This window comes from Oncorhynchus kisutch, linkage group LG20 (assembly GCF_002021735.2).
Source record: "Oncorhynchus kisutch isolate 150728-3 linkage group LG20, Okis_V2, whole genome shotgun sequence".
NCBI lineage: Eukaryota > Metazoa > Chordata > Actinopteri > Salmoniformes > Salmonidae > Oncorhynchus > Oncorhynchus kisutch.
This window is the reverse complement of record NC_034193.2, coordinates 41,571,470-41,593,474: the sequence shown is the minus strand read 5'-3', so window position 1 is coordinate 41,593,474 and position 22,005 is coordinate 41,571,470. Positions and strand designations below refer to the sequence as shown.

The following is a 22,005-nucleotide window of genomic DNA, read 5'->3' as shown; positions in this document are numbered from 1 at the left end:
CAGAACGTTGTGTTGCGAGAACAAACGGCCTTTTGTTAGATAACAGAAACCAGGTGCGAGATAACGGTATCGAGCATGAGCGCATAGATATTCTTCACAGCAACAGTTACGTCTATCAACTGGAGCGCCCGGGGGCCGGGACCAGCTCTGCGCCAACAATCAACGATAGGCTGGGTGAGTCTAAACCACGCCCAGTCTCTACTCTGACAGGCCGGCTCGGAAGCAGGAACTATTTCTGTCAGAGTATATTTATAATATCTTTGTCAAGAACAAGTCAGTTCTCTGTTTTGCCCTGCGAGGTGGGACAGAGAGACCGTATATACGAAAATAGCATTTACCACTTATTGCTTAGCTAATAAAAAATACATAGTATACAATCGGTGACTCAATGTCATATTTATCCTGATACCAGATTTGAATTGACGCGACCCTAACAGGAGGTTCTCTTGAAGATTTTGAAAACTGAATTCTGCTTCTTGAACATGAAGTGTATCATCTTCCTCATTTTGGTGTTATGTCCAATGCTTTAAGCAGTTTTTTGTCTAAAATGTTTCTTCTTTTCATGTTGCTTCTTTGTCAGATCTGATTTTACAATTTTGCTTTCGTTTTTGATATCTGGAAATGGAAAGGAAGCATGACATGAAATGAGCACGTCTCAAAACATGGGAAATATCCTACAGTTATGGACACGTCATTCTGTGGTAGAGACTGAATGGCTTACTGACTGTGTGCGCATGTGTAGACTTCCTAACACTGTAGGGTATTGACTTCCTATAGTCACACACAGATATATATTAAATATATATGCTAATTACGCTGGTTGTAACCTCTCCAACACCTAACCGCTCTCTTTCCTTCTGTCCTCCAGCAGTTCTGGGTTGATGTAAACTTCTCTAAAAGCTTTCTTTTTGTCACTTGCTGACTGTCTACAATTAAAAGAGGACAAAGAAAAATAACAATTAGTAAATAGTTATATAATAAACTATTAATTTATTTAAAAAATAGTCTGTAGGATTAAATTCTCATTACCGAAACACAAGTTCTCTCTACAACAACGGCCTTAAATTGCAGCGGTAAGTGAGAATGGTGTTGGAGGATGAGGAACCTTTTTTATTGTTAGCAAAACATGCTAAGACATGATGACGAAGCAAATTGTTACTCAATGTACAGTTGAAGTCAGAAGATTTACATACACCTTGGCAAAATACATTTAAACTCAGTTTCACAATTTCTGACATTTTATCCTAGTAACAATTGCCTGTCTTAGGTCAGTTAGGATCACCACTTTATTTTAAGAAAGTGACATGTCAGAATAATAGTAGAGAATGATTTATTTCAGCTTTTATTTATTTCATCACATTCCCTGTGGGTCAGATGTCAGTTAGTATTAGGTAGCATTGCCTTTAAATTGTCAAACATTTTGGGTAGCCTTCCACAAGCTTCCCACAATAAGTTGGGTGAATATTGGCCCATTCCTCCTGACAAAGCTGATGTAAGTCAGAGACTCTCCGCAACTATATTCAATGTGCGGGACAAAATTGAGGCTAAGTTGGAGTTCTTCTCTGTCTTGATTAACAAGGACAACACACGTCTTTCCATCTTTGTATGATTTTTTTTGTGTGCAAATGAACAAGCTTACAGACAATATGTGATATAGCGAAGCACCTGAGTGGATGTGCAATTACACAGGTACTTTCCCTTAAACAGATGACACAAAAAACTGGATTCATCATCCTTTTCATGCCCTGCCTCCAGTCCAGTTACCGATATCTGAATGAGAGCCTTAATGAAATGGCAACAAGCGGTTCTATGAAAATGTAATTTAATCAGAAGCCACTGACAGATTTCTGGATAGGGCGGTGCTCAGAGATTCTTGCCTTGGCAAATCGCGCTGTTAAGACACGGATTCCCTTTGCAACTACGTACCTATGTGAGAGTGGAATCCCGGCCCTCACTAGCTTGAAAACTAAATACAGGCACAGACAGACTGTGGAAAATGATTTAAGACTGAGACTCTCTCCAAAACAACCCAACATTGCAGAGTTATGTGCATCCTTTCAAGCACACCCTCTCTCATTAACCTGTGGTGAGTTATTCTCAATTTTCAATGAACAAATAAAGTTATGTAAGATGGCTAAATAAAGAGCAACATTATTATTATTAGTGCCCTGGTCCTATATGAGCTATTTGTCACTTCCCACGAGCCGAGTTGACAAAACTCACTCATTCTTATGTTTAATAAATGTATTGTATAGTGTGTGTGGCAGGCTTACAATGGAGGCAAAACAGCATTTGAGAGTGCGCTGACCCTGGTGCTAGAGGGGGGTACGCAGCTGGAGGCTGAATGTTTGAAGGGGTACAGGACTATAAAAAGTTCAGGAACCACTGCATTAGGGGATTGGTGGACTCATTCACCTGGGGTACGTTCAGTAGGGAAAACCGTAGCAAAACATTTTGCAACAGAAAGAAAATGAGCGTTTGTTACTGGACAAGCTCAGGTAGAACATTCCCCAGCAGTGTGTGTACCAGAAGTGTGGCAGGCAAGACCAGATGTTAAAACAGCTCTGCGACGCCTCAAGGTACCAGCACATCTGCTAACTTAGTCGACAACCGCACTTTTCCCTTTAATCCAATACCATAACTCACCTTGCCAGTCGCCACACTACCCAATCCCCTTGCTTTTGCCAACTGTAGCCAATCACCATGTTCGGAGGCTCCCATCCAATCTCACTCACCCTTGTTGCGACCCGTTCACCTCTAAAATATTGATTTTCTGCTTCTTATCCAGTTCAATTTATTTCACCCCTTAGGGCAATTAATGTGAATAGTTTAAGGAAACCCTATTTCTCTGACAATGTGTAACTATGGCAACGTATTATAGGCCATTCTATCATCTCGTTTGGTATTATGGGCCGTCTGGCGTTTTTTTTTGTGCAGGTGGTGAAACGGAACAGTCACGTTGCATTTATTCATTTTATATATGAGCCCCGTGCCGCCTGCCCTGCTCATAGTCTCATGACTAATGGAAGAGAGCAGCAGTCACAGCTATGGCTGGGAGAGGCCTGTTCACCAGCCCTGGTTCACCCAGGGAGGCAGGAACAGGTCCCAGCATGGATGGAGAGACAGTCTGGCTGCCACCACGCCTGTAGTCAAACACAAGCAGAATGCTCTCACACACAACCTGCTTCTCCTGTCATCAAACACAAGCAGCATGCTCTCACACACACACAACCTGCTTCTCCTGTCGTCAAACACAAGCAGCATGCTCTCACACATAACCTGCTTCTCCTGTCGTCAAACACAAGCAGTATGCTCCCACACAAAATCTGCTTCTCCTGTCGTCAAACACAAGCAGCATGCTCTCACACACACACAACCTGCTTCTCCTGTCGTCAAACACAAGCAGCATGCTCTCACACATAACCTGCTTCTCCTGTCGTCAAACACAAGCAGCATGCTCTCACACACACACAACCTGCTTCTCCTGTCGTCAAACACAAGCAGCATGCTCTCACACACACACAACCTGCTTCTCCTGTCGTCAAACACAAGCAGCATGCTCTCACACAACCTGCTTCTCCTGTCGTCAAACACAAGCAGCATGCTCTCACACACAACCTGCTTCTATTGTCAAACACACACTGTATGTTCACACAGAGTGACCTGCCGTTTCTCTATGTCATTAAAACAATTCCATCAAATCACCCCCCCCCCCCCAACATGTCACAACATTCCAAAACAAGTGTCATTCCCTCTGGGAAAGTCTTGTAACCACAATCCTGCAGCTGAAACCATCCCATATCTGCATAATTCAAAGGATAAGGACACTGGGACACACGGGACACTGGGATACACGGGACACTGGGATACACGGGACACTGGGATACACGGGACACACGGGACACTGGGATACACGGGACACTGGGATACACGGGACACTGGGATACACGGGACACTGGGATATTTTTAATTTTTATTTTACCTTTATTTAACCAGGCAAGTCAGTTAAGAACACATTCTTATTTTCAATGACGGCCTGGGAACAGTGGGTTAACTGCCTGTTCAGGGGCAGAACGACAGATTTGTACCTTGTCAGCTCGGGGGTTTGAACTCACAACCTTCCGGTTACTAGTCCAACACTCTAACCACTAGGCTACCCTGCGATTAAGTGCCAACCCGAGGCCAAACTAGAGCTCTACTCCACAAGTTTAAGTGGTGCCAGTTAAGTACAACACATACACCTGTTAAAACACCAGCTGATATTAACTCGTACTTGTCCTTAGTCCAACTAAAGAGGGGGGTGGTAAAGCGGTGTGTTCCCAGATTCAACTGGTTTCAGTCAGTTCAACATTGTCTCATGTAATAAAAGTAGAGCATTAGGGAGGAAGTGGGAGAAGAGCAATCTAATTGAAACTAAGAGCTTAACAGTATGTCCTGTGGAGAACTAAGTGTGGAGTAATCGCGTAATTGGTCAGACGCTCGATTAAATTCTGGGTCCATACACATTAGGAGAAGATAGACCATGGCTCGAAACCTAACAAAGAGCTCCACCCACTCTCTTTGCACGTTACAGGCAAGTCTACGGGCCAAATGTCCCCTCCCGAAATTCAAAGAATGCAAACACCTACAAAATCTTGATTTGGCCAAAGCACTGGAACAAACACTGCTCTTTATCTCACACTCCGTTGTCTCATAACAGATCTACGGTACCAGTTATGTTTACATAGTCCATCTAGAAGAGATTAGGTGTGGAGCCATAATACTGTATAGTGGGTACATCTCAATAGCCTAAAAGAACCTCATCTCCTCTCCATCAAGAGATGAGGTTGCCACTTTAGACCATTACAATTACTGAGACACACCCGCAGAGGTGCTAGAACATCCCAGTGAGTGTGAGAGAGAGGCAAGAGCCCCAGTGAATAACACCTGCCCTGGGGGGGGGAGATAACCCATGTTATTCAGCAACACTGTGGTGCTGACTGGGGCAGTGTGAGATCGTGCTCTTCTGTCTCAGGTAGATTTCTGTTCGTGTGACTCAGAGTAGACTAGGGCTGTGTCCCAAATGGCCCCGTATTCCCTATAGAGGGCACCACTTTTGACCAGGACCCATAATGCTCTGGTCAACAGCAGCACAATATATAATATAGGGTGCCATTTGAGACACAGTGGGAAACCTAATCCAATAACAGACCGGCAGGACCCACAATGGCCATTTTTCATTTCAGCTCCTCGCAAAACAAGTCGGTCACTGATCCGATTTATCGAGTGATGTCTTTTGTGCGAAGCGGCTCCTCAGATCTTGGGTGATTGTATTATGTACGCGATGGGAGAGGTTCTTTTTAAACTATAAACAGTGCCTGGGTTCCCCTCCCCTCTTTTTGAGTTCATTCAAATGCGCACTTGGCTGGCCACAAATGGCACTGCCCGGTAAACCACTTTGCATGTCCGGTGGTGGTGATGGGACGGGATAGGCTGCCTTACCTGGTTGTCTTGGAAACCAGTGTCCTATCGGGTTTGGCCGCAGCTGAAGTGCTGGGAGACTTGGGGGCAGCATGTCTGGAAGCTAGAGGAGAGGGAGAGTGAATGAGAAAGTGCATGAAGAGAGAGATTGGGGAGGAAAAAAGGTAGGATGAAGATGAGGGGTGGAAGTGAGGGCAGGGATGAAGGATTGGTGTCGTAGGAGTTGAGAGCAAATGTGTCTGCAGCCAAGCACAGGTGGGTTTGTATGAGCTCTAAAACAGATAGGACAGTAACTAAAAGACTCGACATGGGACAAAGGAAAACAAAAGCTGTGTGTCTAAGCAAAGCATGGTTAACAAGAAAATACTCAGCAGTATGTGTGTATGTAGTCTTTGTCTCCTCACCTGTGGTTTTGGGTCTGGCCCCAGCCCCATTAATGGGCCCAGCAGCTGGAGGTCTCCTCGTTGGAGTGCCAGGCCCCGTCGCCGCAGTCCATGTAGTGTTGGTTGGCCTGGTAGCAGAGGTGGACCTGGGGACTCGGACAGCTACTTTAGTTTGGGTCCTGACAGTGGAAGCCACGGACCTCTTTGTGGCTGCAGCCGGTGCTCCAGCTATAGTGGTGGTTCTCTTTTTGTCCAAAGCGGCTTTCTTGGCCAGGTCACTGGCCGAGGACTTTAATCCATTGGCCATGTGGCTTGAGGCCGTGCCCGGACGAGAGGTGCCGGGTCCTGATGCCGGACCCGTTGCGGTCTTGGTTCCAGCTGTGCCTGGCCGTGGTTTAGCCAAGCCCACGGTCTTAGCCTTGGGTTTGGGGTCAGCTGCTGCCTTGCCATTGGCCCCATTGACCTCCTTGGATGCAGGGGGTGCTGTGGGGTTTTCAGGGGGTGCTGTGGAGTTTTCAGGCTGCGCTGCACTGTTTTGGGTGTCTTCAGGCTGTGATGGAGAGGACGGGGAAGTTGAAGGAGCTGGCTGGGCGGGCATCTCGTCGGTGGCCATCCCCTGGGCCGAGGGCTCGGCTCCTACGGCTTCTGTGGGCTCCATGGCAACCCCATCCGGTTTCATCCCTTGTAGGCCCGGCAACGGTCTCACTCACCGGATCCAGCGGCTCACAAACACACTGAACCCGGAGTGGAGCCAATGTCCTCAACAACCTCAAGGATCTGGATGGGGAGAAGAGCGAATCATAAAATGTTGACGTTAAAATTGGTGTGAAAAAAAAAGTTTATCATAGAACTGCAAATACTGGTAGCAGAAGTATATTATCAGAATAGCCACTCATGAAATCATGCAGTTGTAGACTAGGATCATTAAAAAAACATTAAAACCAACGGAAATGCCATGAGGCACATGGTCTCGCCGAGGAATTTGAAACTATTGGAAAAACAGGAAGAGAGCAGCCAGGGAAGCCAACATGATGATTTGTTTCTAAATTGCACAATCGCTCACACTGTCTGATAGCAATACAATGTGAGGATCACAGAAACTGAGAACAGACACATTTACAATCCATGATTAAAACCGGTATTGTCAGAGTACTACAAAAAGTTTGCCATGCAATAACAGAAAACAAAATGTCCTTCAGCATATAGAGAGAGTGTTGTGGATGGAGTGCTGAAAGACCACAAGGCCTTGCAATCTCCTTTACAGTCCACAGGAGAGAGAGTCTGGAAAACCAGGACCACATGTCCCATTTGTTTGTGATTCTGTTGTTCGGTGCTGCCAGCCCAGATGCCGACCACGATGACAGCCAGCAATTATTTAGAAAAGTCATACGCTGGTTCTGGGAGGCCTCAAATGGACAATAGTGTGCAAGACAAATTGAAAGCGTGGATGGATGTTTGGGGGGGTGGGGGGGCTTTTTCTCATTTACTCTACTTTCCTTTCCTATCACAAGCCCTCCCACCCACTCCTGCAGCGCTCCCTGTCCAACTGCCCCTCTACCCCAGCACCAACCATTTTTATGAGTATTCCCCCCCTTCCCTCATTTCTATATTTTTTCTTAACCACTTGTTCCTCTTTCCGCTACTCTGCCCCCTCGATACGCTATGAGATTTGTTCTCAGTCAACAGATGGTCCGGGCAGAAATCAGTGTTCGGAGCTCAACAAACAGGCTTGGCAAGAGAGCAGGAAGAGAGCGCAAGAGTGAGAGGGGGGGTGAAAGAGATGGAAGAGGAAGGAGCGCAAGGGAGGGAAAAGGAGAGAACTAAAGGACTGGGAGAGCACAGACCGAGAGAGACTAATGCACAAGCCATCTGACAGAGGTCGTCGTTAATAGTTTGACTGAAACTTCCACCAAGGCAACTTTCTAAAGAGGGGCTATTTAGTGGGGCAGATAGAGAAACCGAAAGGCCCAATAGAAACTCTATTCAGTTACTTATTAACGTTGGCACGTACCATAAAGTGGAACACCTTGTTTTATTTTTGTTTTCTTTTTTTATTTCACCTTTATCTAACCAGGTAGGCTAGTTGAGAACACCTTTATTTAACCAGGTAGGCTAGTTGAGAACACCTTTATTTAACCAGGTAGGCTAGTTGAGAACACCTTTATCTAACCAGGTAGGCTAGTTGAGAACAAGTTCTCATTTACAACTGCGACCTGGCCAAGATAAAGCATAGCAGTGTGAGCAGACAACAAAGAGTTACACATGGAGTAAACAATTAACAAGTCAGTAGAAACCAAAGGGGGAGTCTATATACAATGTGTGCAAAAGGCATGAGGTGGTAGGCAAATAATTACAATTTTGCAGATTAACACTGGAGTAATGAATGATCAGATGGTCATGTACAGGTAGAGATATTGGTGTGCAAAAGAGCAGAAAAGTAAATAAATAAAAACAGTATGGGGATGAGGTAGGTGAAAAAGGGTGGGCTATTTACCAATAGACTATGTACAGCTGCAGCGATCGGTTAGCTGCTCAGATAGCTGATGTTTGAAGTTGGTGAGGGAGATAAAAGTCTCCAACTTCAGCGATTTTTGCAATTCGTTCCAGTCACAGGCAGCAGAGTACTGGAACGAAAGGCGGCCACTTGTCCACAACTCTCCACACAAACCTCAGTTTGCTACTTAAATGTTCAGACTAATTTCTTTCCATCAAGAAGACAGTTTGGCCTTGGCCTGTTAGTGAGCGACACGTGAGGCCTAACTGCACATTAGCCCAGTCAATTGGAAAGGCAAATGAACAAAAAAGACTTGTGGGGGGCCCGGTGGAACTCGTTGAGCCGGTTTGATAGCAGATGAACAATAGAACTAATACCAACACCCCTCCTCCCCCAAAACACATGCACCCCTCTCAAATTCCCCCAATCTCTCTCCCTCCAAACCAATGGTCTGACCCCTATTTCAACCAGAGAGGACAAACAAAAAGCCTTCGGTGCCGTTCTCCATGATTTCTTTTCCTCTCCTTCGGGCTCTGACTGTAGGCAGACAAGCTGTTTCCTCCTCTCTGCTGTTACACATCTCCAGCACAGAGCGAGAGGGGCGCCAGGGAGGATAAAGGCGGCCAACGAGGAGAGGGGCCAAGCTTGCGGCCTGCACTCAACCGAGCAGGGATACGCCAGAGCTGCAAGCTCTTCTTACACATCTCTACAAATTATTTCAATGCTATATAGATATTATAGCAGACTTCAACTCAATGACCTGAGATGTTTTTGTGACACAGAATTAGCCATCAATGACTTGGCCGAATCAAGTTTGGAATATTGCCCAGGAGTTATAGGCCAGTAGAGTCTCAATCGATCACCTAGTACATTATCAATCAATCTAAATTTGGAGAGGAACCATGGCTCAACTACACTTAACAAATTGGTCATCGTCTCTACACAATATCACAAGGTCCACTCAATACGCAGTGTTCCAAACAACGCGGCTAGTGCTACCGCTGCACAAGGCATTTGGGTGGGCTCCGACACCCACGTAGCGACGTAATGATGCGTTGGGGAGACAGCGGGATGAGGGACACCTCAGACAGGGACGACCGCCAGCTAAGTAAATCCAGCGGGCAGCGCCAGTAGGCCAGGCAGGAGTCAGACTAACGCGACGTCGCTGTACCCGCGTACGGTGGACAGTAGCAGGGTAAAAGGGGGATGTTTTGGCCATGGGCAGAATGGGCACTGGCCTGGCTTTTACTTGTGCCCATCTCTGGTCCGGCAAATGCCAGCGGCTGCTGACTTGACCACTAATGCCAGGGGCTTACCAAAGTGCAGCCTGTATGGCATTCCTTACCACGAACTGAGCCGACCTCTGGTGTTGTGGTAGGTGGCATCACTAAAACCCTACACATGCATATCAAGGGCTTTGTTGAACTGTAGCAAGGCGATTAGTGAGGGCGTTGTAGACTCCTCTACTTCAGAGCAGCTAGCTGCAGTTTGTCCTATTTGAAACTATTGCTTGGCATCTTAAAACCACTCATCACCAAAATGTCCTCATGACAAATTCTCTGGGAATTTCAGAGCAGCTTTCCATCCCTGGCTTCACATAGATTTTCAATTGGATTGATTAGAAAGGGGAACACCCCCCTTCTACCCTAAAAAAAATATATAATATATTGCACGGCTGATAGATGTGAAAGGCATCATGCATTTTATGAAATAATGAGCCATTGTGCTCCCTTCCATTCATTTGCATAACAAATACCAGTAAAAGAGGGCTAATACCATATTCAGGACACAGCGTGCTTGCTTTCCAGCTAGCGCTGCAGCTAATATCACAATTACCTCAATACCCTTGGCAACAATTACCATGTGTTGGAAGTATGCAAATTCATAAGCCGGTTGGAAATTGCTCCCGGGCCGCAGTCTGACAACACAGTGGCTGGCTATTAACCGACTAGCTCGTGTCCGTGAAAACAAACTCTGCAAGCTGTCCGTATCGCTCTCTGGGGGTGGGGGTTAACGCTGCCATCGTAAGCTTGTTGGGGTGGGCCGTCTGGACGGAAGAAACTCGTCGCCCCCCTCAGGCTCAGTCTCACCTTCGCATCCAACTCTCCCCTCGCCGTCTTTCTTGCAGTTTAATTACAGCGGTTTGTCTGCAATCATCCGACACAGTGCCAGCCATGTTTTAGCAGCGCAACAAAAAAATGGGTCACTTATGATATCCCTTTAATAGAAACAGCAGGGGGTTTAGCTGTGTTGAGAGTGGGTTGGAAATGCAGTCTGACTACAGGGAGAACAACAAAAAAAAAGAGCAAGAAGGGTAGGGGATGGAGCAGGGTGCTATTACTGATGACGGCTTGGTGTCATAACAGTCTTAACCACGGGTAAAAATACAAATAGATTCTCCTCTCTGCTAGCTCACAGAGGGAGGTGAACGGGGAGAGTGTGGAGGGGAAATATGAGTGCTTCAATGGTAACCTCAAACCTTTATGGTGGAATTGAGGCCCAGTGTCATGTGTACATGTGCTAGAATGCCTGGGGAGGGCTGGGGCCAGGGCATCTGTCGGTGACCCGGAGCCACCCCCGTTCACATTCCAGCTCTGCCTGTCAGGCTCCTCAGGGAAGCAGCCAATAAACAGCTGTCAGAGGTAGGGTTTGGGTACCAATATATACACTGAAGAGTTAGTCCCATGTTTCATGAGCTGAAATAAAAGATTGCAGATGTTTCCCATATGCACTAAAAGTTCAAATTTTAGGCACAAATTTGTTTACAATGTAGCATTTCTCCTCTGCCAAGATAATCCATCCACCGGACAGGTGTTGGCATATAAAGAAGCTGATTCAACAGCATGATCATTACACAGATGCACCTTGTGCTGGGGACAATAAAAGGCCACTTAAAAGGCGCAGTTGGTTTACAAAACGCCACAGATGTCTCCAGCTGATAGGGAGTGTGCAATTGGCATGCTGAATGCAGGAATCTCCACCAGAGGTGTTACCAGAGTTTGGTTTGGGATGCTTTGGATCGACAGTGTTTGGATCGCCAGTTCCTGCCAATATCCAGCAACTTTGCACAGTCACTGAAGAGGTGTGGGACAACATTCCACAGGACACAATCAACAGCCTGATCAACTATGCGAAGGGGAGGTGTCGCGCTGCATGAGGCAAATGGTGGTCACACCAGATACCGACTGGTTCTGATTCACACCCCTACTTCCTTCTATTTAAAAAAAAAAAGGTATGTGTGGCCAACAGATGCATACCTGTATTCCCAGTCATGTGAAATCCATAGATTAGGGCCTAATTAATTACAAATTGACTGACTGGCTTATATAAACTAACTCAGTAAAAATCTTTTAAATTGTTGCATTCATATTTTTGTTCAGAATACACTGTGTGTAAGTGAGAGAGCAGGTCTACCACATTGTGCGTTCTTCTGATTCCACCGTGCTGTTCTCGAGTACTTGCATCATCTTTGACTACAAGACTGTGGACAATAGACCTCCATTTTAGACTGCACTGCCAAAGCAAACCCTGTGTCTGTGACCAACCTTCCCTGACTGCCCCCTGTGCCTGACAGAGACAACCCAATTGAGCATTTAACAGTGGCTGCTAGCTAGACTAAACTGGGCCTGGGCGGTGGAGACTATGGTGTAACTGAGTTATATAGCGCCATTTGGGTGTTTGACAAAACAGGGGCCTCAGTCTCTGGCTATTCATTAAAGGACTGCTGTCTGAGTGAGGCCTTGCTATGTGGATGCCTCCGAAGTACTGGGGCTCTGGCCAGAGGAAACACAGGCCCCATTCACAGTGTGTGTGTGTGTGTATATAAAGGGTATGACAGGAAAGGAGGGTGGATAATGAGGGAGAGAGAGTGGAGAGGCTTTAGAAAGACAGGAGTTTACAAGGAGAAAAGAGTATTGGAGAAGGAGGGGTTTATTAGGGAAGGAAGGGGGTTTCCAACATGGAACTTCTTTATTGGACCAGTTCCCTGCAGACAGGAAACGGGTCATTCACTAGTCTACAACTGACCAAGTTCACTAGAAGTTACAACGCATTTTGACCAAAGCAGATCCACACACACGGGTTGTGTTCATTAGGGAACATCGTAGCAAAGCGCTTCGCAATGGAAAACGAAAACTAGCACTTCTGATTGGTCAAGTTCAGGTTCTATCCCCTTTTCAGTCCATTTTCTTCCATCGAGTGCCTAATGAATACAACCCAAGGCAGTCATTAACCTACCAACTGCATGAGATAGGAAGTATTTAGGAGGCTGTGCTATCCACGAAGGGGGGGGGGGGGGGATTGTTGAGAAGGGAAAGCCAACCCCCCCCCCATCTAGACTGCCAGCCTGTCCAAAGAGGGAGCCAATAAATTTAGTAAGAGGAGAAAGTTGAATGAACTCTTAGGATTGGTGGTAGAAGAGCAGAGGATGGGGTGAAGTATGTGTGGGGTGTGGAGAGCGAAAGAGCTTAAGACTGTTGCTCCGTCTGCCCATATAAAGGCAGTGTTGCAGAGTTCCGCTGCATCACCACAGAACACTCAGAAAACATGGCACGCAGAGAGATCCAATCTCCTGATGAAATCCACCAACACAAGACAGTCATTACTCACAGCATGATGACAGGAGAGGCTCTGCTGAGCATATGGGCCCAGCTCAGCCCTCAACCCAGTTGCGTGGCTGTCTCAGCCAGTCTCGACTAAATGAAAGACGCTCCCTAACGCACTGCTGCTGTCGTAGACCTAGGAGTTGCCTGCTCTCAGTTTTGGAAACTCAACAAAGGCAAGCCAGGCAGGTCGCTAGCGAGTCGGTACGCGACGTCCAGCCATGTCCGAGGACGTCGGGAGATTACGTGAAAATCGACCACAAGGGGCAACAGTGAGCGATGTTACCTTCAAGGTGGCTTTGGTTATGGACCGGGATGGGTGTAAGCATCTGCCTCTGGTTCTAAAAGGTTGCAAGTTCGAATCCAGCAATAGAAAGTGGTTTTGGATATTTGTCAAGCCCATCCTAAACCATTCGGAGTTAATGCCTAAGCTTAGCCCTAAACACTTAGATATTGGACATTTGAAACATGACTGAAGTTGTTGATGCAAACTGTACAATCAAGCCCCAATATTGTCCTATTCCATTAATTGGAGAGGGGTTACATTTCAAGCCAGCCCAGCATGTTGGATATGTATTTAATACATTATAGGTGACAACGTTTGAATGTGTATGGATTTAAAGGCCCAGTGTAGTCAAAAACATGATTTTCCTGTGTTTTTATATATTTCCACACGGAGGTTGGAATAATACTGTGAAAATTATGATCATGCCCTTTTAGTGTAAGAGCTGCTTGAAAAGACTGCCTGAAATGTCAGCCTGTTGTGGTGGGATGGAGTTTGGGCCTGCCTGGTAACATCAGAAAAAAATTCTTATATATACACACACACACACACACACACACACCGCACAAGAGGCAGGAAACCACACACAAAACCAAAAACACAGCTCTACTCCAAAGAATTCATTCTGGGACACCGTGAGGGAGGGAGAGGCGCTAGCATTCTTTCACAGTTCCTGCTGGCGTCTGATAACAACAAAAGAGGATGTGGTTGCCGATCCGACTTTCCCAGGGTCTTTAGTCTGCTGCACTCAAAGAGCCAGAGCTTCTGCATACGTGTATATTCTCTACTTTAGGTGCAGAGAACCAGGCTACTCTGTGGAATGGCGCTCGTTTAATAAAGTCAGATCCAAGCTGAATCCGTGTCTGCAAGATTACAAGGAACACAGTATTCTACAGAACAGAACCGAATATAATAGCATAAAACCACAGTAAGACAAAAACACCACACCGTAATTCATCAGGTTTTACCAGTGAAACATCCATGCGGCATCATTCTATAGTAACCATTTGATCTCAAATCAGCATTAAGATTTTCTTCAGTAATACAGGTGTAGTTTTGAAGTAGCCTACAGTGTTGTTTAGAATGATGGAGCCAACTCATTTTAGAGCCGATTGTGTTCAACTGTAGCACAAGCCTACCTGTGTATTTCGCCTAGTGGCGCGTTCTGTTGACTAACTTTATACTACTATGCCATTATAGCCGGTTCTGTTACGTAGATTATGCAGGATCCAACTTCATTTAAAACGAGCACCATGAGAATTTCCCCAATGACTGTATGCGTCGCCTGAGTAACCGGTTCCCCGAGCGTAGGGAATATATACACACACAGACGCTTTTAGTGCTGTAGACTAAAGATCCTGAAAAAGCCAGAGCCGCAGCCACTCCGTAACAAAAACAGGCCATGGTGGACGACACACTACCGTGGGCTCTCCCCGGGGCACCATGCACCGCTGCCTTCCCAAGCTCGCCCTATGGTGACAGGCGTTTCACAGCGACCTGAGGGTGAGGGCAGGGTGCCGATCTCCTATGAGGCAACTCAACAGGAGCAACGCTCCCATAGAGAATAGCTTGCTGACCTTTACCCTTCCGTTTAACCGGAACCACTGGCACAATGGACTCAGAGTGTTATGGAATTACTCAGTGGGAATACAAGCTCATGCCGACCTGAAAAGCCACCGCTAACTAGCTAACTAACTAACTAAATCCCATGGCATCTCATCTGGCAGTACACTGAAGAGGTGGCACTCATTTCAGTTCGAGACAGAATTGAAGCCTAAAACCGATGATGTCAACGACAAACCAAATAACAAAAATGACCTATCAAATCCCTCCATGGCTAATCAAAAAACAAACACACAGGATCCCCAAGCCAGCCAGCATTAAATGTCTTCGGGTACAATCAAAAACAACACGGGACCTCCTACTAGAGCTCTGCACGGGCATGAATTTTAAGCCGAACCCTAACCATGCCCGAGACAGTCAGGCCCGATTGCTTCCGTCAAATTTAAGGCCCGGACCCAAAACGACTTCCTCCATTAGTAAACCCTTTAGTTGCTACTCTCCATCTGTCACAAGCTCCCTGCACACCGAGTCAGTGAGCAACCATAGCAAATGCTCCACGAGCCATGTCAGCTGTAAACTCAGACAAAACGCAAGGACCGTCGTTATGATCCTAGTCAGATACGACTGTACTGCGCAGGCAGAGCACAAGCAAATGGCTCCGCCTCAAAAATGATTAGTGGTCAATTTAGTGATACCCCAAGCCCTGTCCGTATCCCTCCTTATTGATGAATAAACAGGCCCTAACCCGATGTATAATGTCGGGGCCCGTTGGGCAACGGAGCGCTACCCCACAGAGCGCCCTTTTCCTGCAGCGCCCCACCCTTCACTGGGTGTCCCCTGCACTGTGGTTGGATGGTGGGAACTTCTGGAAGCCCCGCCCCATGTCGAGTTGGCGCACAGTCCTACCTCCGTGAATGACTTGACGAGGCTGGGGACACACCAGGGCACAAAGCCCCTTTGCCAGCTTGGGTAGACCACAGATATATATACGGAGAATACAAAAAGATGCTTCTAAGCTATTCGATGGATCAGTAGTGGACATCGCCTAGTCTTGGAGGACTGCAGTCTGTGCATGCTCCTGCTCCAGTCCAGCTCCTGTGAATAAACCCTATCCAGGTCTTAATGAAAGACCAGAGTTAGTTGATTGCTCGGCTGAAGTACGTGTCCTGGACTGCAACAAAATCCTGCAAGCGCTGCAGCCCGCCAGGATTAGAGCCGCTGTCCCTGACATATAGGCGGGACACTAAAGCATTGGCTTAGCCATGCTAAACAATTCATGAGCGGGATGAGGAGGTGAGGATAACGGGATGAGGAGGATAAGGCTGTGGCGAGTCACGCTACAGGCTAAGTGGATAGTTAGTGTAGCCAATTAGCCATGGGGGAATGAGATGCGGATGGGCTAACCTAACAAGTTAGTGCTAAGGGAAATCATAAGACAATGGGGGTTACCTAGTCATTTAGCCTGGGGGGAATGGACTCGCAGCTAGCCTAGCCACTAGCTTACGTCGTGCAGGCAGTCAGAACAATCTGGATAAAACTGGACCAGGTTCAAAACAACACTGAGCCGGGTTTGGTCTTGGGGTCTCTTCAGGACAAGGCATGAATAGGTTCCCGCAGGGTGGGAGATGGCAGAGGGGAGGTGTGTGTGCTGGTTGTCAGTGGGTAATCTGAGGATTAAAAGGTAACAGACAGGTCCCATTGTCTGCCCCTGTGCCCCCTTTGGCCTGGGGCGTATGGATTAGCTCAGCCGAGGCAGGGGGACAGGGGTAGCAGCTGGCACGCTTGCTTTTGGCCAAAATCCCACGAGAACAACCAGACCTGGGACACCAGGGCTCTAAATGCATAATTCCTTGATTCCTCGCATCTTCTCAAAAACCCATTGGAGAAGGTCTGAGGGGTTTGCGAAGGAGGCAAGGGGATCGGTTGCGGGGAAAATCACTGAAACACTAATTGAGAAGATGCCATGACAGACCAGGGACACCAGGCTTTTGGAGGGATGGGGAGGCTGACAGTGGGATGGCTACAGGGCTGCTCCTCTCTGGGGATCAGGAAGAATGTCAATAGTGGAAAGCAGCTGTGCTCGGTGTTGCTGCTGCCTCAGGGCCAGATCAGTTACCAGGGCTATGAGCAGCCAGGGTGAGCCCAGGCCAGATGGACTGATCCCATCGCACCTGCCTGGCTGCCATGCACTTGGGCGCACACACACCACGGCTCTATTACTGAACACACAAGACCTGGGTTACTCATGGGTCGTGAGGCAGACCAGAGGAAAACAGGATGTGTGTAACCAGCCACGACGCACACAGCAAGGGCCGTCAGATACACACACCTCAAACCTCGGGGTCAACACCTAACCACAAATCAAACCTTGTCCCAAAGCACACCATTAAAACAAACCAGATATGGCTAAACGTATATCGGGTCGGGTCTGGTCTGACCAAATCAAATTCCTGAACATGTTGAACACCTTGGATCATAGCAGAGCACAGAGCCACATGTCACAATGCCAGGCGGCCACAGAGTCTAAAAGCAGTGTGTGTTCATTGCTTCGTGGCTAATAAAGAGAACGCTGAATCCCAAGGCACAGACCACCACAGTGGCAGGTGCTACAGCAGCACAACCAACCACAGCCTTCCATGGGACAGCCGGCAGCAGCCCTTCTAGACTGGAGACCGTGTCCGAGTCCCAAATAGCACCCGTCTCCCTATATTCGGGACGGACTTACTGAGACACCATAGAAACCAGTGAGAGAACGCATGATGAAACCTACTGTAATTGTATTCACAGGATGTGTGACGTTCGTAATGCTGCAAATTGAGGGATTTTATGGCCGTTGATAGGGTAGATAACAGCTCGCCGAGCAGGTGTGTGGTGTGTGTAATTAGGTACCATTTCATCTGCTCACTACGCAGGGCAAAGAAAATGGATTTGAGTCCAGTGACCTTGACATCCATTAGGTATCATCTCAGCAGCTGTGGCATTGATGCGGTCGCATGGCCCCAACGACAACCAGAGCAAATAAAGGAGCATTAGCAACCATTACAAGTGGAAAGCCATGAGTCAGCGGCACACCGTTGTGACTCACACACTACCAAGACTATTATTTAAGGGAATTTGTTGAAGGCACCCAACAAAATAACAGATACTGACCTGTAGAGTTTTACGGCTGTATCCAATTTTAAAAATCAGCCGTCCGGTCACGCGATCGGAAAACAACGCAATGCCAACCACCTGGATTTCTGTGAGAGTCTTACTGAAAATAGACAACTGCAGCTGCCCCATGGGGCGCCATGTTGACTAACAAGGGAGTGTACACTACAGGAGAGGAACCAATTGAAGTGCACTACATTCCAAGACTAGTTGGGTGCCAATCATGTTACATGACTCTCGTCGAGAGAACATTAGTTCTACGAGAGTCAGAGGCTGATCTAAGGTCTGTTCTCTTTCAATAAATACAGCGATAAGGATGATTTTAGGGTTGGTAATACTGATCCTAAACCTGCACTTAGGGTAGTCTCGTCAACCCGACCATAGGCAAAAGAAGTGACTAGGGTATTTTTTGGCTGCCTACATCACTACTTTATTGGCTGAATAAAATACTGGCTAGGAAGATCGAGATCACGCAGGTTATTTTTAATGAGTGCATTTCGCAAGTGGCTAGTTTGCATGAACTACCTGCAAAACCACTGCAAAGATTTTGCCTGCAAACGTAGGTAGTGTGACGTAGTTCCTCTACACCAAAAGAGCCCATAACTGAAACCAGACTCTAGTCACTGACTGCCAACTTCTAGTCAATTTGGATCTGACACTGCAGAGGTTTAGGAGGAGGACAGAGGAAGTGGTGACAGTACAGGGTAAGTGGTATTATCTTAAACAGGGGTGTCAAAGTCATTTCCACCCAGGGGCCGCATTTGGTCTCCAACAAGGTCCGGCAGGCCGCACTGAAATTGTTATTTCAAAATATTGTCCTCCATCCTTCATTTCTGGAATTCAATGCGCTCTGACATGTAGGTGATTATTAATGAGATGGATACATTCAAGAAACTGTTTGTATGTAGGTCCGTTATAATTGACAGTTGATTTGGTTTTAGTCATTTCAAAGTATATATATATTTAAAAACACCCGTGGGCCAGATTGGACCCCCCCTCCCGGACTGTAGATGTTTGACACCCCTGGTATTGTGAACATGCCAGGAGCTCAGGCCATAGGCATCAGTGAGAGAGATGGTTTCACACCCCTGCAGTGATAATTCACACTCAGAGAGGGTTGCCTGAGAGGTCACTGCTGAGAGGGGACACATTCCCCACTCTGGGTGGGCGAGAGGGTGTCACTGTCAAGCCCCTGCAGCAACGTAACCTCTCAGTCAATGTGACACCCTGAAACGGATAATACACCCCTACAACAAAACCCAAAACAAAACCCAAAACAAGACCACATTCACCACATATGTCTTGAAAAGGAAGTCATGTCTCCTTTAAGAGATCAAATGACAATTTAACATTTAATTTAAAATTTTCAGATTGAAAGAAAGCACTTGATCACTGATAAAAAGGCATGTTATGCTATACAGAACAATTGATGACAACAGCAGATATGACCAGACTTATGCTGTTTGATAGACTTCTGAAATCTGATGAACTTCTGTTGACACCCAATCCGTGACATTGAGATGGGGCAGGTGGGATAGCATTGGCTGGCCTGTGCCCCATTACAGATTATGTAACATGTATTTGGAGCCAAAACCCAGATGACAGTATCACTGGGATCTGACATTGCCATCTGATGCTTCTGAACTCTCCCTCTAGCGCTGCCCAGTCTCAGTATAATCAGTATAATCTAGCAGACATCTCCAGACCTGGAGGCGCGCGCGAGCCAGACCGACATTCCCGTTCACACTGACGTGCTGCTGGTGTAAAAAGCTTCTTGTGATAGAGAAGCATATAGGCCTGCCAGCCCATCACAATTTCCCTATCAACTGTGCTCACATTAGAGTTTCAGATGGATGTTAGCGGTTTGTATAATGGGAGATTGATTTAGGAATGTAACCAACAATGAAATTCTTTAGACTAATGTTCTTTCATAGCGCCACATGTAAAGGATGCACTTTCGATTGGGCCAGCAATCGATAATGGGATCGCGTTCACACCTGCTCTCCATTCGAAAACGCAGTTGCATCGCAGAGTTTACTGGTGAGCCACAGGGAACTCAGCAAAGCCCAAATCTCAGGACACAATCACGAACGGTAAATTAACCCCGGTTTTGCAGTAGCCATTTGGGGCCCTCTCATTCTCAGAACAATGGTAGGGGTACGTTTGGTGCCGAGGTTAGTCAATAAATCGATTAAATGAACATAGAACTTAGGCTACGCATACAGTTGGGTGTCCAGTCACCTCATGCGCCTTGACACGGCTTTTTTAGGGAAAGGAAGCCACCACGTCCTTGTTGAAACCACCGCCCAAAACAAGTTCACCGACGTTGTAGACGTCACATCAAAATCCAGTTTGAAAACATGGGCTTTCAACAACGAACGTTTGATCGGTGTCATTTCGTGAGCTTTGTTTAGATAACATATTTTAACGCGAAAGCAGCATGAATTAGCAGAACATAAGAGGCACCGAAATGGCAACAATGTATCCAAGAAATTGCTTATTGCGAGACGTTTGCTGGCTCGAACTACATCGTATCAATACCCACTCACCGTAAGAATGTCGAGGCACGCTTCGCAGCGTTTCCCCCCCACAAATTCTCAGGTACCGTTGTAGGCGACTCCTTTTTTTGAAGGCGACTTCCTCGCTGGCTGGACAAAAACAGACCAAATATGTCGGTGCGGAGGTTATAAACGTAGAGGACAAACAATCAAACGTGCAACTGGCAAGCTTCGCACTGACGCTGTAGTTTCAATTGATTTGTTCAAACGGCGTGCATCCCTCTTTAGTAACGTTCCCGGGACCGAAGAAGCTACCTCTCTGGAAAGAGGAATCGAATGAGTGGCGTTACCACATAGTTGAGCGAGGGTGAAATTGCAGAAGCACCCCCTCCCCCCAAAAAATCGATTTATCCAGCTAGGAACCAATGAAGAACCATGGCCTGAGGTTTATTTAAAAAACTATGGATGATGTCATATGCTAAACCACTGCCCCTCTTTTTATTTGCTGTGTGCGAGAGTGCCTGGCCCCCATCCCTCACCCATTCTCTCTGTGTATGAAGTTCCAAAATCCAGCTGCATGGCTAATATTTAAACTACTGCAGACCTACACTGGATGCCTGCAAGGCCAAACGAATAGGCTAGGCTACATAAGTATGTATACATAGAGTCTGTAAAGGTTGCAGTTTCAGTTGGTTAAAAAAATCGACTTGAATGCAATTGATAGTTTCTTGATATCAATGAAGAATAGGCACATTTATTCAACTGAGAAAGGCATTGTTCACACTCCTGGTCTGGTTATGTCTTATTTATTAGCATAATGTCATTGTCTGATGAAAACCTTGTAACTCAGTTTTTGCAAAGAAGTAACTCAATGTGCTCTGAACATTTCATAACTCTAGGGCCAACAACATTTACCCCAAATAGCTTGGGAAATGTCATAATTGTATGTTCATTAATGGGAAAATATGGTAATTTTATCAATTTCCTGAAAAGCTTATGTTCTGGAGATTAAGTTATCAGACAGCGACGATAAGGTGCATTTGTTGATGGTGCTTATGAAGACATAGAGCATCAGCTCCTTTGCTGCATGGCACTGACTGCCCACAATGGGAGTGGCAGCTTGCTTCTGTTCCCTCAGTTGCAGCTGCTGGCTTTACAATAGGAATCAATGAAAAGACGGGGAACATACAAAGACTATGAAATTGACAGAACGAGACTGAATTGGGCCAAGAAATCTGACATCAACTAGTTTGTTATACAGCAAGACGACAAAGAACAACAAATGAATGAGGAGTCTTTGGGCAAAGAAAAGTCCCAACTCACAGTGTCAGGAGAAGAGAGGGTTAGACTGGAAACAGACATGATGCATTCACTCTGGACGAGTGATGTGAAATATGTAGACATTGGGATCCTCACCATTCAAACTGCCTTTCTTACAATGTGTGTGTGTGTGTTTACCGCACCTCATTATAGTGTGTGTGGAAGCGGGTGACTCATACAGTTCATCTGACCCCTCTGTCTGTCTCAGCTATTCACAGGGCTCTGGCAATTGTTACATCTGCAGCCTGTCAGC

The 22,005-nt window shown here is 46.5% G+C and overlaps 1 protein-coding gene across 1 annotated transcript in view; it reads right to left on the bottom strand.

Moving 5' to 3' along the window:
* The window catches only part of LOC116355399 (uncharacterized), a 42,514-nt gene extending 21,632 nt beyond the window's left edge, over positions 1-20,882 (bottom strand). The window contains exons 1-3 of the mRNA XM_031799006.1: positions 20,484-20,882; positions 5,865-6,620; positions 5,482-5,563 (exon numbers count right to left, since the gene is read on the bottom strand). Coding sequence (XP_031654866.1) covers positions 5,482-5,563; positions 5,865-6,522 — 740 coding nt within the window. The 5' untranslated portion in view covers positions 6,523-6,620; positions 20,484-20,882. The remainder of the gene's footprint in view (positions 1-5,481; positions 5,564-5,864; positions 6,621-20,483) is intronic.
* Between the last annotated feature and the right edge of the window lie 1,123 nt (positions 20,883-22,005).